General features: G+C 37.4%; 1 protein-coding gene across 1 annotated transcript in view; it reads right to left on the minus strand.

Annotated features, from left to right (window-relative positions):
- Positions 1 to 562: 562 nt before the first annotated feature.
- The window catches only part of EXOC2 (exocyst complex component 2), a 186,492-nt gene continuing 170,159 nt past the window's right edge, over positions 563 to 16,895 (minus strand). Inside the window, exons 24-28 of the mRNA XM_045006233.1 lie at positions 15,153 to 15,208; positions 11,136 to 11,258; positions 7,288 to 7,349; positions 6,228 to 6,287; positions 563 to 2,347 (exon numbers count right to left, since the gene is read on the minus strand). Of these exons, the coding sequence (XP_044862168.1) occupies positions 2,257 to 2,347; positions 6,228 to 6,287; positions 7,288 to 7,349; positions 11,136 to 11,258; positions 15,153 to 15,208 (392 nt within the window). The 3' untranslated portion in view covers positions 563 to 2,256. The remainder of the gene's footprint in view (positions 2,348 to 6,227; positions 6,288 to 7,287; positions 7,350 to 11,135; positions 11,259 to 15,152; positions 15,209 to 16,895) is intronic.

A 16,895-nucleotide genomic window follows, 5' to 3' on the forward strand; every position in this document is an offset into this window, starting at 1 on the left:
CACTGTATCTGTGAACAGGTCCTTCTGAAGCCACATTGACCACTTCTTGTTCCTCATAATCTTCTTTTTCAGAGGAACTGTAGTCTGTTGTACCTTAATTATGGTATTGTAGCATTCCTAACCCCTCTTCCACACAAGTGGATTTTAATAATTTCTTCCATTGCACCTTGTTCATTAGGTTTCTTCATTTTCCCCAAATCTGCTTTCTAGAAATCTAATACTCTTGTACTACACTGGTTCATGACCCCTTTCCTCACCATGTTTAATTCAAGTAGCATGCAATCCCTTTCCCATTATTCTTAGCCTCTCTGTCAGTAACATTCAGCATTCTTGTAGAAAGACTCAACTAAAAGTAAATGGCTTGGCTTAGGTTTTGAAGAGAACAACCAATCTCTTGTTACATAAAGTGACCCATATAATGACACTCTGAGGGATGTTTCTTACTTGAGCATAAAAGCTTCATAAATGTTGCAACCCAGCTGATGCAAATATAAAACCTCAGATATTATGTAAAGAAGGTCATAAATTCTTCGAAAATAATGAATTCACAAAAAGTTAATGGTCATCTTGCTTAAACACCACTTTATTATTCTGAAGTTAGTGCCTTTACAGGTCTAACAAACTGTACAATCATACCAGAAACTGTGACTATAAATGTACATACTCAGCTTAGGTTAGATAACATATTTAGGAAAGCAACAGTGGTCCAGGTAACTGTTTAATACTCCCTCAATAAGCATATGCACTTAAAAAGTTTCAGATTTTCATTAAAATGCTCTTAATGCTTATTTAGCCACCTATATAGGCATCAAATTGTTTCTTACAATATTTCATAGTTTATTATTGAAGCTCTATATTTTATTATTAAAGCATTTAACCGTACTGGCAAAATAAAGAATTTCTGGTGATTCATTAAAAATGTTTTGTGAATTCAAATGACAGCTTCTGTAAACCAGGCCAAAATAACTTTAAATATATAAACAGCAGATAATTATTGGCCATTATTTGTTTAGTAGATCAGTTAAAAAAAACACACCCCCCAAACTAACAGCCTATACTAACTAATATTTGTTTTAGTTTATGGCATCTTTATTTCCTGTACTTTACATTAAGTCACAGCATGTGAGTCCTTAGGGTCAGTAGAGAAGCAACAATACATACACAGCTTCTAGGATTACACACCTATGGCAGTAACAGCAGAATTTGTCTTTGGTCTGCTTAATCTCCACCCACTCACAACAGGAATTCAGTATTTCCTGATGAGAATGCTACAACCAGGGAGGGATGGCAGACAGAGGGAGTAAGTCTAAAAGAAGAAAAGGCAGGAGAGGAAGTGGGAAGGAAGCAGCAAAATCCAGTGGCCTACACTACACTATTGGTAGCTTATTTTTGACTATCTGAGAAGTTGTTTGCTCTTCTGGACTTTAACCAATAAAGAAAATTTGATTTAGTGAAGATTTAGATTATTTAAAATACTGCAGTGCTTGCATTTACAATGCAGAGTAGTCACTAACTGTTAAGCGGCCACTGAAAAGGTAACCATACTGCTATATTTTGGCTATATATTTAATCTTGACTTTCTGACTGAACTGGAATAGACAACACAGTATTGCCCTGCCCAGGAGATCAGCTGAATTTAAAAAACCACCAAGAAGTCAGATTTGTGAGCACTTAAAGACAATGGCAGAGAAATTACCTAAAGTGCTAAATTTTTTAAACATGCAGCTCCTTCTCCAGCATACTATATTTGAATGTGTATTAGAGCCATCTGCAGGTAGTAACATTTGTAGTATGCATCTGGATAGTTTATACAACATGCCAATATACAAATCCTTTCTCATCAGCATTCCTGTGTGTCCAGGGAGTTTCAAACTGATACACAAAGATATTCAGAAATGTCTAACATGCCCCATTTTCAAAATATATTTCTAACAAATGAAATATACTTTGCAGCACACAAATGAAGATTTCTCTATAAACATACAGCTGTGAAGAGGATATTAGAGCAAAGTCCGTCTAACCGCCTTGATATGATGAAAAACAATAGATAATTTTTTTTACGGTGGCATTTCTAATAATCTGTCTTATTTTGAAGGCTACATCACATGAATCACACCATTGCTTGCCAGTAAATTGAAACACCACTCCAATGAGTAAGTATTCTGCTAAGTGTTCAAAGGAAATGAAAACAGTCTGGAGTAATGGGAGTATGTTTATCTGTGTTCTTTTGTGGGATTGCTTGTATTTTGCTGTTGTCTATGTTTTCATCATTGCCGAAGAAGCTTGAAAGCAGGTGAGCTGCAGGTGCATACTACTTTTAAATTTGTTTAGTAGCTCTTCTAATAACCTGTAAAAAAGAAAGCATTGTATAACTTTGGCGGTTTGGAGTTTACAGATTTGGGGTGTTGCAAGTTAGGTTTATCCATTTATTTAGAAGGTAATTAATGTGGCATATATCCCAAGCTCTCTGACCTTGGACACATTAAGGAAGTAATATTTTTGTATACATTAAATAGTTAAGTTTCTCCAATATAGCATACCAGGAACAAATATGCACTACTACAAAAGCAGGTACTGTAGATGTACACCTATTTTTAATCTTTTTTTTAAACTACTTATTGTGGGTAATGCAAGGAAAATCTTATTCTTTTGTGTTCAAGTTCCTCTAGTACTTTCTTACCCTCCCACAGTATCATGTCAGACAACTGAGTGCTCTGAAGTAGTTTTACATCTTTTGGTAACAGATCCTGTATAAACCACTGTTAGAGACCAGATACTTGAACACAGAGACTTCTGATTCGTTTTAGTATGAAAATTCTTATAATTTTTCACAATACAACAGGAAAATGACAAATTCCACTGCAGTGACACTAACAGACACATACTGGAAGCAGCAGCTTTCAAGGAATCAGTAGCGGAGCATCGGGAATATTAGGATCAGCTTGTGTTAACTTGCCACTTTTTCTTATAGTCCCACAAGCTTGTTCTTTTAGAACGTATCACAAGGAGCCTGTTTTTATGTGGCTGAATAGGATGATAAAGGAAAACCCTACTTAAAGCTTTAGCAGTTATTTCTGTGTTCTCAAATACATGGTCAACTTAAATCAGATCAAATGCTGGCACTGGTTTACAAATACATATATAGCTGATGTTTAGATGTACAACAAGCACATGTTATATTTAACCTGCTGCATAATGGGACAGTAAAAATTATGTGCTCATGGAAGAACATAGCCTCAGAGGTTGTATGCTTTTGCCTTCATATAAATGCTATCTTCAAAAATAATTTTTCATTGAAAAGGTGACCTGCAAAAGAAAAAGTAGGCTTGTTTCTCCCAGTCTCCCCCCTTTTTTCCCCTCCTTATGGTCTAGGTCTAGTTAGACTGTGAACTCTTTTGGACAGAAAATGTTTCTTTCTCTGTGTCTGTATAGTGCCTATCACCCTGAAAACAAACAAACAAACAAAATAATTTCAGGTTTCAGAGAAGCAGCACATAATAATGTGGTCTGAACTTTTTTTTTTTTTTTTTTTTAAACCCTGGTTTGCTACTTAGGAAGACTCTATGATGCCTGGAGAACTAGTGAAATGGCAAGATCAAAAAAGTCAAGAGATTGAAAGCTGAGCAAATGCAAAGTAATGAGATTTTCCATCAGGCTATTTAAAATGCTTTATTGTTTATGTTAGCACCTATTGATCTCAAGGTAATTATTTGTGTCACAGGCATGGCTAGAGGCCTCAGATGAGACTAGGGATCTCACTGCACTAGGCACCGTACATACATGTAATAAGAGACAGTTCCTGCATCAAAGAATTTGCAGTCTAACATTAGAGAAAGGATGGGAGAAAGGAAGTACCATCACCCCCATTTTACAGATACGGAACTGAGACACAGAAAGGTTAAGTGCCTTGTCCCAAGTCACACAGGAAGTCTGTGGTAGAGCTGGGAATCGAAACCAGATCTCCTGAACAATAGTCGAGTGCCTTAACCACAGACCATCTTTCCTCTTCAGCTACAATGCATATGGAGTATTTGTGACAGGGTGTCTTTGTTAAAGATTCAGTGCTCCCATAGTTTTAACTAGATCACACTGAACATCTCAGCGTGACAAGAAATTCCTCCAGCAAACCAGGGAAAATCAGAATTCCTATTTCTAAGGTAAAATTAAGCGTTTTTGGGGGAGGGGGAAACCCCCAAACTTGGAGGTCTACATCAAAAGCCGCAAGAAAGGGCAGCCCACACAATTTTCTAAAATCCATTGCAGGTTTCCTTTAAGCAGCTGCCAATCATTTCCTTCCAAAACCAAATAATACGTTGTGTGCTGTAAAATTAACAGGTGCGTGTCTATCCTAGGGTCAGCGAGTGAAAGCACAAATTAATACCCACTTCCCCAACAGCCCCTCTGGGAAAGGCTACTGAGGACATCCATCATTCACATGCAGGCTATATTTCAATATTACATAGAGTGTGTTATTGGTAACACCAGCAGCTCTAAATTATTCCATAAAAAATACATTTAACATAATTATTTCTAATTGTGTCATCAATGGTGTGGGGAGTTTACAGATGTAGCGGTAACATACCTGGGAAATAATGTAAGGTATAGAACACATCCTTAGCTCTCTGGTCCTCAGAGCTGCCCTCTGGGTGGAGGCAGAGCTGTAAAAACTGTACAGTGCTTTGTTTGTGAACCGCCCTCTGTAGTTCAGTGCACAGTGGTTGAAAACATACCAAGCCCTATGGGTTTGTCTGAAAGTTTAATTTCGATGAACTCCAATTGCAAAGGGGAATGTTCCTTAACCCCAAAGAGGCTTCTTTTTTATCTTCAGACCCTCCTGGAGAGCTCTAAAAGGTGAGGAGAGGTCTTGAGGCTTGTGGATGGCAGGAGCAAGGAGTAATTGTTGGCTAAATGGATGGAGGCCCATTGCAGGGAGGCAGGGTTCACAAATTTTGTAGCTGTGTAAGCATCTTTTGCTTGTGTCAACAGAATATTGAACTAAGGTGATGTCTGAATGGATTCTGTGCAAATGTTTCACACATCTTTGGTTTCAGTTTCATAGAACACAAACCAATACCAGGTTTGTTTTTCTGAGATGTGTGCGCGTGTGTTTGTGTGTGTAAATACATTCGTTATGGGCTCAACATTGTAAAGTGCTGAGCACTCTGGCCCCAACCCAGCAAAGCACTAATAACATACTTCACTTTAAATGTGTGAGTAGGCCCATTTATCACATGGCATTACTAGCATGCTTTAGTCTAAGTGCATACTTAAATTCTTTGCTAGACTGGGGTCACAGTGGCCATCATCTTCATATCTGAATCCTTCTGGGCCAGTATCAAGGGCCCTTGTATAATACAATTAGATGATGGTATAAGTGGCTATTTTTAAAGAAGTTATTAGTTTTTAATTATATTCCAGAATCTAAGCTCTCATTTAGGAAAAAAATGAAGTTTCTAGCCCTTACAGTTGTGAAAAAACAGTGGAAATGAACACAGCAACATTTGCTTGAATTTGCTGACCGCCTGAAACAATAGGTCTGGAAACATGAATCTGTCCATTCACTGCAACGGATGTTAACTTTGAAAGTTAATTATGACAATTTAAATGTCGGGACTATTTCTGATTTTAGTCTAAACATCAAGCTAACGTGCTTATCCACCACTGTATAGATACTGGTTTAGATGTAGCATGGCAGAATGCCTTTGTCAAGGGCTGCTGGGATGGGGAAAGAGGAATTAAATTTCCTCTTCTTCTGAATTTAAAGGAGCGCTACATTCCCCTCTTATTTAAAGCCTTTGGATTACAAAACCGAACAAAACTGTCTTCCAAGTTCCCCAAAACACCAATTGTCAAAGCTTCAGTTTTCCTCCCTGGCTATTTCTTCAATGCAGTTATTGGTATTCAACAGAATAAGACAATACAGCACACTAAAACTTGAAAATTAGCGTGAAAAGCTATAATTGACTGTAATTCAAAAATGATACTTTATTGATTACACTGGACTAGGGAACAGAGCAGTGTAACAAAGCCAAAGTTTCTGCTGTAAAATTTAGGTCTAACATCAGGGCTTTGTCCTGAATCAGGGCTGCCATTCTGTGACTCACAAAAGTCAAATGCCATAACTTATTCTTCAGCACCACTATCTTGCTACTGCACTAAAAAAAAACCAGTGCTCTTGCGAGTGGTATTATAAATGTTAAAGAAAGTACAAGTACAAGTACACTTACTTTTTGTCTGCTCCACTTAAGAGTTGCGGCAGGGCTTCCAAAGCTTGCTTAAAACTTGAGCTGTAATGCAAACATATTTAATTTTAATTTAACTCTCTCTCACAGCCTCCCTCCGTATCTCCATGAATACATACTTCAATTTATGAAATGTTTTGATTGAGCTAAATTAACACATTATCAACTCAACACCTCAGGCTTATGTATAATTTGAACACAGCCAGCCATAGGCTCAGGTAGACTTCTCGCCTGAAGAAATTCCACAGCCACTGAAAATACCTGATACCAGATAAACCCTGGAGACTGACAGGAAAAATATTCATGCTGAACACAGTCGCTGTGAGGGGCCACAGAGGAAGAGGCAGTCTCCGAAATAACCGGTCTTAGTCATTTATGGTCCTATAGATAATAGTTAACAATCTGAATTCCACCCAGAAGTGAACAGGAATGAAATGAAGAGTACGAAGTACAGATGTATATGTTCTCACTGGCTTGCTGTACTTAAAAGACAGGCCATTCCAAGAGTCCTACATAGAGGGTGTTACAGTAGTCAAGTGCTAGGTTGACAGAGCTGTAGGTAACAGTGTCAAAATCTGCATTCAAGTGGGAAGGGTACATTTTGGCCAATAGAAGATGAATGAAGGTATTCCTGGCCATTACTTGTAGTGGGGAGTCCAGGAACCAGGAGGAGCCTAATGAGACCCAGAGACTGTGAATCACTTTGTTTTGATTGCAACAAGCAGCATTTTCATCTTATCCCATCTGTGTTTATGCCAAACTGTTTTCATCCAGATCCCTATCTCTGCCAGACACTTGGAGAGCGGGGAAGCAATACTCCCCAAATTAGATGAAAAGATACTGCTCAAAATCTGATCATAAAAGTAACAATATTTCCCATTATCAGAGATGAGCTTAACAACGGAGTATTCAAAGTATGCCATTGTTTGAAATTAATTTGAAATAAAATTTCTTTAAACAAATATTTAAACTGTATTTAGTGGTTGTTTCATATTTATCAGGCATTTCATTTTAAATCAAGAGCACAAGCTACTTAGCATCTTACTTGCTTTCTGGCGTTAGGTATACGGCCACAGCATCTCTCAATGCACAAATTTCAAGCCTTGCCTAGAGACAGAATGTAACCATTGTTACAAATTTAAAACATTCTTTGGTTAATTAAACATATATGTCACAAAGCCTCTCGCCTGTTTTCAGAAGCAAAATATTACTGCACACTGCAACTTTAAGCAGCCTTAACTTCAATAACTTGTTTCCTGTATTTCTGGTTACCACTCTGCCATGTCAGTTAGGAAGTGCTACAGGAACTATTACATATTTGTGAAATTGAAGTCAAATTGTTTATCCAATCACTATGTAGTTGTCTCCAAACAAAGAGCGGTCTCCCAGTAACAGTGCCAAAGCATGAACTCTGGTGCTCTTTTTCTGCTCTGAGATAGCATTTCCATGCTTTTCTACCTTTAGCTATTGCTTTCTACAGGGCAAGACCAGCACCTTACAGCACAGTTTGGCCAGAGAGGAAGAAAACACAAGAGAACAAAAATCGGTTAATACACATTTTAGTCTGGGTTTTGCTGCTGAATTAATTTTCTTCTTCGGATGAGGAAGTAGATGGTTCTGCTCCACTTGTCTCATCTGTCACTTTGCTGGGTATACAGGCTTGGGGATTTTACCTCTGCAATGTACCTGTGTGTCAATTTCCAGCTAAGCAGGCTATGATGGAAAATGAAGTTTGGGTACATTTCTGAGGTAAAAGTGAATCAAGCAGGGTTTAAGAGATCTTCTTTGTTCTCATTGAAATAATTTCCACCATGGATTTTATGTGAAGATGGTAACACCATGAATTTGATCAATACTTAAAAATCCCATTTACACATTTCTTTCTAGAAATGGATTAAAGCCACAAACTTCATCATAATTCACAATCAGCTTTTGTTCAGCCCATTACAGAGATTCTGGTGGATCTAACCATGAAATGCAGAGACTGATCCAAACTTAACCAAAGTTAATATAACCACGTCAACTTTCTAATTAAGGTTTTTAAACTCTAACATACATTTTTATTTTCAACTGTAATGAAGGCTTTTGTTTGGGAATATCTTATACATATATCATACATACAGAGTTTTTATTTTTCCCTGCTATATAGGCGCTGCTATATAGGCAGCCAGCATAGATTTGTGCGTTAAGGGTGCAGGACTTCCCGGTAAGCATTAAGATTTAGCTGACCACCAATTTTATGTTAAGGAGAAATGTTTCTCTTGTAGGAAAATGGCAAGCATAGATGGGCCGTCTCAACTTTCTTGAACATCTTGTAGGTTCTTTCAGGATGAATGGGTTAGGATTTTTGAGAGCTGGGTGCCTTAGGCGCTTTTAGACCCTGGTTCTGCCACCAATAAAATTTTGAGTTCTTGGGTTTTAATGCAACACTAAGTTGTGTAGTTTTGTTTCAGTTTTAAGAGGCAAAAGCCCACTGTGGTAGTGGCACATTATCAGAAGCCATAGTTTATGCCTAACATCAAGCACAAGGCTGGGGAGTGAGTGAAGCCTGGATATGTAGAGAGTGTCTGGAACAGGGGAATGGCTGTTAAATACAGATTGAGGCATCTCTTGTCAAAGCTCAGTTCTTTCCACAGGGAATGGGTATTTTTGAGCAGTTTAGTATGGTCCATATCCTACCGGTTTCGGTACAATCAATCTATCAATAGTGAGGGTTGATTATGGCCAGAATGGTAGAAAGGGAATGCAACTGACAAATTTTTCTGCTGGGAGAGACAATTCTTTCAGTTATGGGTTCAGGGAGTGAGTTCAGTAAAAGGTGGGCTACTTATTCAAATCAAAAGTTAATTGTGCAGAGCCTTTATTTACCAACCTTACGTGGTTGTGACAAGATGTCCTTCCCACATGAATTCTCCCTCAAATGCTACTCTACTAACAGTACTTGGGAAGTATTACAAATATATTTAAAATCAAAACTGTACATAAGGTTTATAATATGGTGGGATTTAATATTTACATTTCCCCACACCAGATGCCAAGACTGCTGGAGAGAATATCAAATGGCAGCTGGTAGTTCCTGCAAGTCTTAGAGAGGCAGTATGTCAGAGAAAGTGCCTGTTGAGTCAAAGGGAGCTTTCTTTTTTCTTTAGACTTTTCTAGAACTAGTTCAAAGTAATGGAGCAATCAGAAGTGAGCAGGGCAGTGTTAAAATATCTGTTTTACCCACAGATTGGTAAAGTGCCACCTCTTCCATGGTATGAGTTCAAATCAGGCACTGCCACAATCTGAAAGACCCTGCCACATGGTATAGGTCATTTGTTTAAAAAAATCATAAGCTTGATTTAAAAACAAAAATCAAATATTTGAATATAGTCTTGAGATTTTGCCTTTAACAAAATTATACAACTATTGTGAGTAAACTCCTCATCCCTCCAAAATCCCTTTTGGAAAATATGCACAATTAATGGTAGGTAAACTACCAGAATGCTCATGTATGCCAATATGGAACACAAAGCTCCTTTGTATCAGACCACTGTGGATTACATCATATCACATTTCGGTCTCAAATATTTTCCTTCTCTCCTTGTCACATTTGTGAAATACCATATGTATTTAACACATTTACATGTAATTACATTTTAAATATTCACTAGTTAATTCCACCCTTGTAATTTCACTAGGCTATGGAGTCTTCTGCTCCAATTAAGTTTAATTGCTAACTAAAAAGCATAAATAGTCTATGGACCTCCTCTTTAAACATTAAGTTGATAATACTCTACATTGTATCTTCAACACAAAGAGTGTAATATATTTTTAAAAATAAACCAATTTTAGTTTAGATTTTCAGTGCTTTAGAATTCTAAAATGAATCTGAAAAAACAGTAAGATGGGTGTTGGCTGCAGATTTCTTTTTCTTTTATCTGCATTATTAAGCATGGGTTTTAAAAGCTAAACATGCTTTTTAAATACAAGACATGGAAGAATTGAAGTAAAACCTGAATATGAAGATATTTTAAGATGTACAATTAACTGACTGGACTACAAACACTTCACAGACCATATATAGCCTATTGGTATTCCTCAGTCAAAAGATTCAAAAGCATTGACTTAAGAGTTTTGTCTGAGTAAGAACTATTGGATCTGATTCTATGAAGAATGTGATTAAACCATGTATTCTATAAATATTTTACTAATGAAGCACCAGGGTTATAGTTATTTACAAAACCCTAAGAACTTACCCTTCCTTGAAGCTTGTTGGGAAACTTAATTTCACAAGCAAAGCACTCAAAATAAATTGTTAGAAACAATGGGCCAGCACACATTCCTGCCCACCTCTGTTTATTAAAATACTGTACTCTGGTCACAATTCATTTGCTCGTTGTTAGTACTGGTTCATCTAATCTGAAATGGGAATGGCATGACTTTTGATAAATGGATCTTTAAGTCTTGGTAATTTTTGCAAGTGTTTCTGTAGTGATGTCATTTTGCAGATATTTTGCAGCTATGCCTTCCTTTGGAGTCGTACAATACAGGAAATGTTTTTATTCTCTCTCCAAACAGTGGAATAATATACCAAGATGACACATCGCTACACTAGCCTTTCCACACTAATACCAACAGATTTAAAAACAAGCTATAAAATACAATTAAAAACATTATTAAAACCAAAATCTTTGTGGACAAAAATAAGAACACAATCAAAATATTGAATTGGCTGCTGTAAAATAATGGGTAAAAATATAACTTCTACAACAGCTGTTGGTTGCATTTGAATACAAACAGGCTATTACGCTACAGTCCAATAACAATGGGGAAATCTCTCTCTCTCACTTTCTAGCTACAGTATTTCCAATTTTCTCAACTCAGAAACAGAAACTCAGAGCCTTTATCTACCTGTAAAGCTCCATTTTTACTGAATGATGACACACACTGCATCAGTCGACTTAGTTCTTCAGCAACAGATTCCACAATCCTTGACAGTACTCGAGGCACTAATTCCTTAGAGATGGTGAATACCTGCAGGTTTTCAATCAGAGTTATGAATTGGGTATCTGCATTAATATTTATATTGCACCTTAGTAAGGACATGGAGAGTTAACCTTGATTGCATGTTTCTTTGCTTTTCCCAGAAGCACCTTATCTTCTTCTCACTGCTCAGCCAGTTTGTTCCACCTGTTATGGCTTGTCATAAACCTAGACTGAAAACTCTCTTGGACTGTCTTTTTTATTACATGCTTGTATAACACTGAGACCAACAGTGCCTGGATTCCCAATTAGGGTCCATAGTTGCTGCCATAATTCAATTTAATAATAACACAAGATCCACCTCCTAAGAAGCTTACAAAATAGTAGAGTAATAAAACAAATAGATAGTCAGGCGCCGAAATGAGATCAAACAGTGTCAGAGACCTGAAGCTTGGCAAAAAAGCCGGGTTTAAGGAGAGATTTAAAGACAGCAAGAGACTGTTAGTGCACCGGAAGAGGGATAATGTCTCAGATAATTAGGAGAGAAAATTGGGCGGAACACTGGGCAAGAGGTGGGTAAGAGGAAATGAGATTGGCCCTTATAGGTAGAGCAGAGTTGTGTTAAGCCTTGATGATGAAAATGAGGAGCAGTGTGGATTACATGTGGAAAAGAAAGAGAGGGGAAAGAAAAAGGGATGTTGATTTGAGGAGGAAGTGATGTGATCAGAGTCATGGGGAAAGATGATGATTTTGGCTAGAAATTTCATTAGTAATTTATTCAGATTTCTTAAAAAAAACAAGCAAGCAAGCAACAACAAATGATTGGGACACACTTTTGCTACAGGACCTTTGCTTTATGTGAAAGTCAGGAGCGTGTCTGATTTGACAATGAAAAACTGCTTTATAGAAATGCATAATCAGTGGAAAATATTTAAAGAAACACCAGTATGTGGATGAGTAAAACTCAAATATGAATTTAGGAACCGTACCCTATTTTTCACAATATATGTGAGAGTGACGTGTCATGGATCTCACAGACTAGACAAACAGTAAAATAACAGATTTGCACTACAGACAAGGCATATTGACCACACATATGCTGGCTATCAGTCACTCAACTGCTACTTCAAATAATCATCTTGCTTTTAACTGCTTTGACCCACAAAAGCCAACAATTTTGGTCACATACAGAGAAAAACGGTAAAAGCAAAATGGGTGCTGCTGAGCAATACAACACAAGCATACCAAGAAAACGGTCAAAGCCTTCTACTAAGAAGAAAGTATTTGTACCCACAATGGCCATTCTCAACGTTACTTGATAGAACTCAGGAAAAAAATTCTCAGCCATAGTAGATTACCACATTTTTTCAAAAACTATACTTATTTTGGTTTCAGTTCAAATTTGACTTTTTAGTTAAAGTAACAATTTTTTTCACCTCAGAACCTGCCTATTGCACAGCTGATGGTTAACTAGTGTTGTTTAAACCACAAAAATCAGCAGCGTTGCTAGCAAAATCTAAGACTGAGCCAGATTGGCAAAATTTCAGCAGAAAACAGTGTTACTCTTGTGGAAATTGTAAAATTTCACACCAATGATCAAATTCACATACTTCTGCAAGTACTTGTGAAAATGTCATTTCACACATAGAAATTCATGAGGCAAAACTTAACACGGGAAAACCAACTAGCATCCAATTCAATAGGGTATTTATGCATGTGCCCTAATTTTAAGCACGAGTAGTCCAATTGAAGTCAATGAGACAACAAACTTTTTTAAGTTAGTCATATGCATAACTCCCTGGCTGAATCAGGACTTTAAATCATCATACCTACTTAAAAGGACACAGCCAAGTTAAAAATCATTTTTAAGATGTCCTTACTTGTGTTTATTAAAAACAATTTAGATTATTTTAACTGAATTTAAAAGAAAAATCTAACTTATTTTGTTTGTTCCTTTCATGTAATTTACTCATCCTGGAAAATGAAAACAGACTAATCATTTTCACTGTGGTTTATAGTTATGTTAACTCCTTCATTCTCAGGTACTGGCACAATGCTGCAGTATTTGTGCTACATACACTGAAGGTAAACACCTGCATCAAAGCAAAAATCTGTTTTTATTGGAATTCCAAAAGCCATGAAAATATTTCAATTAGCATTAGTGTCTCTAATTAAAGAAAATATTAAAAGGAGCCTAAAATACTCAAAAGCCAATTTTAAGCAAGTAAAAGGGGGTCTAAAGACAGAACAATGTTATGTGTGCTATGTGAAAGAATGGTTTTGGTAATACTAATGAGAAAATACATTTTGTGATGGCAAGGGATGGGATTATTTAGAACAGGCGCTATAGCTTAAGTACTGTAGAAAATTCCTGCAATAGTCTATTTACACTTAGGTATGCATCTGCAAGTGTGCAGCTCTGCAAATAATTATTTCAATTTTCATCATTATTTCATGCTTACTTTTTTAACATACCTTCCTCCTCTCTGTTGCAAGCTATGGCCCATTTTGGGAGTCCAGGTGCTACATATCCACGGTTCCCAACCTGGGGACAGTGCACTCTGCAGATGGGGTCGTGGGTCCAACAGGACAGAATCGGCTCGCAATCTGACGCTGTCTGCCCCCAAACACGTCTGGACTTGCTCCACAAGTGCCACACCAAGAGACCGTTATTTTGATCTACAAAATGGTGACCTCCACAAAGTGTGACCTTAGACCTACGGTGTGTGCAAGGTCACTCTGTGCAGAGATCACCATTTTGTAAAACAGCAACTTCCTGGCACAGTATTTGTGGAGCAGGTCCAGACACATTGGCTGTACGGAGGTGGTTGTATGGATGCCATTTAACCATTTGCACCATCTGGCCATGCCAGCATCCAGGGGAGGGAGATTTGAATCTAGAAGATATTTATCTATGGGCAGCAGTTTTACCACAAGAGCATCCTCTCTGCTTGAGCCAGTAGGAGTCTGTGCTAGCTTTTTCTGAGATGGGAATCTGCAGTGGCTTGTAAGCTCCTTAAGGCAGGGCTCATATCTTCTTTTGTGCCACCCTAAGTATCCTGTTAGTACTCAATAAAGAATCGTTGTAAATTGCTGTCTCTGTGCTGTAAGTTACCGGCTGACAATGACATTATTTGGCCTCCCAGACACGTGATGACTGAGCATCTCAACCAGATGGAGTAATAATGGTTTGCATCCTTTTTCCTTGACCTTGGAACATTATAAAGTATGACTGGGTGTGAAACCTGTTTGCAAGCATCATGCCATGGATTTGCCAGTAGCTGAAACTGAACAGCTCGTCAACATTTCCTGTGATTGATTCTTGGGAGGAACATATGCCCAATTTTCTCTCCCAGAATTGTGGGTTCACGTCAAGAATGAATATTCTGCACTCTCAACACATGCACTGAAACTGATGGTGCCATTCATGAGCACCTATTTGTGTGAAGCTGGATTCAGCACATTTGTGTCCATCAAGTTTCAGTATTGATCTGCCACTGATGTCACAATTAGATTAGATATGCAATTTCTACTACATGGCTGGATTTAGAGAAGGTGTGTAGATTTACTTCCCAGCTTGCTGTGTACTAACTGTTCACATAGGTAAACCAAGTTTAATCCATACTAATTCAGAATAAGGCACTCTTATTCTGGAATAAGAGTGTCTACACCTAGAATTAATCAGGAATAGTTAATCTACTTTAAATTCACATGCTACTTTATTCTGGATTCTTTTTCAGGGCAAACAAGCCCTAAAATTTGATATATGGTGTTACTTATGGAAGTTTATACAATTTTTAACCACCCCCACCTCTTTAATAAAATTTGTATTTAAACACGTAAATAAAAGTGGCCTGATTTTCAGAGGTGCTCATTTCCAATGAAGTCAGCCAACTTATTTTGTTTGACGCTTGTAATAATGTGAATAATCTAAAGTTACCTCACCTCTGCGTGCACAGCAATGATATTCACTAATGCTTCTTTCAAATAGTTTCTGACACCTAAAACAAAACAAAAAGGGTAGTCAATCACTTTCACTGTGTTATCTTGACAGAGTTAAGATATTCTACTATTCGATTCTACTGTTTAATAGTAGACTTTTTCATTTCATTTCTTTAACTAACACATTTGCAATGATAGAGGCAGAAAGAGAAAGTTCCACAGCCACACCACCACAATCTATTTCCTTTTTCAAAATCAAATGGAGAAAGGAACATTTCCTTACAGCAAAAGGTTAAAGAAGCCAGTAGGTTCCTGTTTCAGTATTCTTCTTCTTCTGTGTGACAGCCTGACTCTGATAACCTTTCAGATTACCACAGATCCAATATTAAAAAAAAAAGAGAAAACCCTCTTAATCTAAAGGTCCTGATGATACACATACAGTATGGTATATTACATGTATAACAGGCAAGGGATGTTTTAAGAAGCGAACATAGACAACAGGATTACATAGCTTGCAACCAGAAGATCTCATTCCTATTTCTTTTGCAGCTTCTTTGATTGTGAAATATTATCATAAATGGAAATAAGAATTCTTGTTTCTATGGAAGTGGTTTTAGAAGATATTACTCATGACAATTTATAGCATATGTTATGCTTATATAGGAGAAGTTTCTTTTGGGAAAAAAGTTCAAGCAAGCAGTTTATTTTCTAACAAAACTTTTACAGTAGCATATAAAATATTTGTTCAGTAAATCTAGAGTAACAGAACAAATCTGGCTCTTTGTATATGTTGCTTTGCAAGCAATGACAACATAGGGACTTTTTTTTTTAAGGGTAGTTAATTTGCAACATAAAGGCAAGCAGAATTGTTGAAAGCACAAAAGCAGTAGAGCGAGAGAAGGGGCAGATGTACATGATTGGCCAGATTCTGATCTTGTTACACTAGCATAAATCCAGAGTACATTGAGCCCACACCAACTTCTTTGTACATACTCCAAATGTAACCGAGATTAGAATCTTGGAGAATACTGAGGCTCTACAGATTGTGAGTTACAATGGATATTAATATTGCTATTATAAAAGTTACATCAAAGATACACTTGTAATCAGTTTGTCTCATTTACTCCATCTTTCTTAGCTACCTCAGTCGTTCTAGCACAGTTCTACTTTGAAAAGTGACTCTAAAAATGACATTGAGGGAATCAAAGTGCATTGTCTCTCAACTGTCATTTCAAGTGTACTCAGTTTATAAAAATATATTTGTGTGTTTATTTTATTTGCAAATCCAGCTTGAGATTTAAAAGTCAGGCTGCACTCTTTCCTTCCAATCAAAGCTAGTCCAAACACACCTAGAGTCCCACTGGCACTCACCCCTGTAATCCTTATCACTCACAGCTTATTATTAAATATGTATTTTGTGTATATTTACAAATCTATAAATTTTCTCCATTATTCACAGATGGACTGAGCTGAAAGGCTCAGAGGAGGCAGATACAGGAAGGTTGGAAGACTAAGAGAAGAAGCAATTGCCTCCTGGGGCTCACCCTAGAGCAGCGGCTCCCCTGTTAAGATTTGTCTACACTGGCAATTAACAGCGCTGCAACTTACTCACTCAGGAGGGTGAAAAAACACCCCCCTGGGTGCAGCAAGTTGCAACTTGTAAAGCACCAGTGTAGACAGTGCCCCAGCGCTGGGAGCCATGCGCCCAGTGCTGGTAGTTATTCCCCTCCTGGAGGTGTTTTTTTT

Source organism: Mauremys mutica, chromosome 2 (assembly GCF_020497125.1).
Source record: "Mauremys mutica isolate MM-2020 ecotype Southern chromosome 2, ASM2049712v1, whole genome shotgun sequence".
Lineage (NCBI taxonomy): Eukaryota > Metazoa > Chordata > Testudines > Geoemydidae > Mauremys > Mauremys mutica.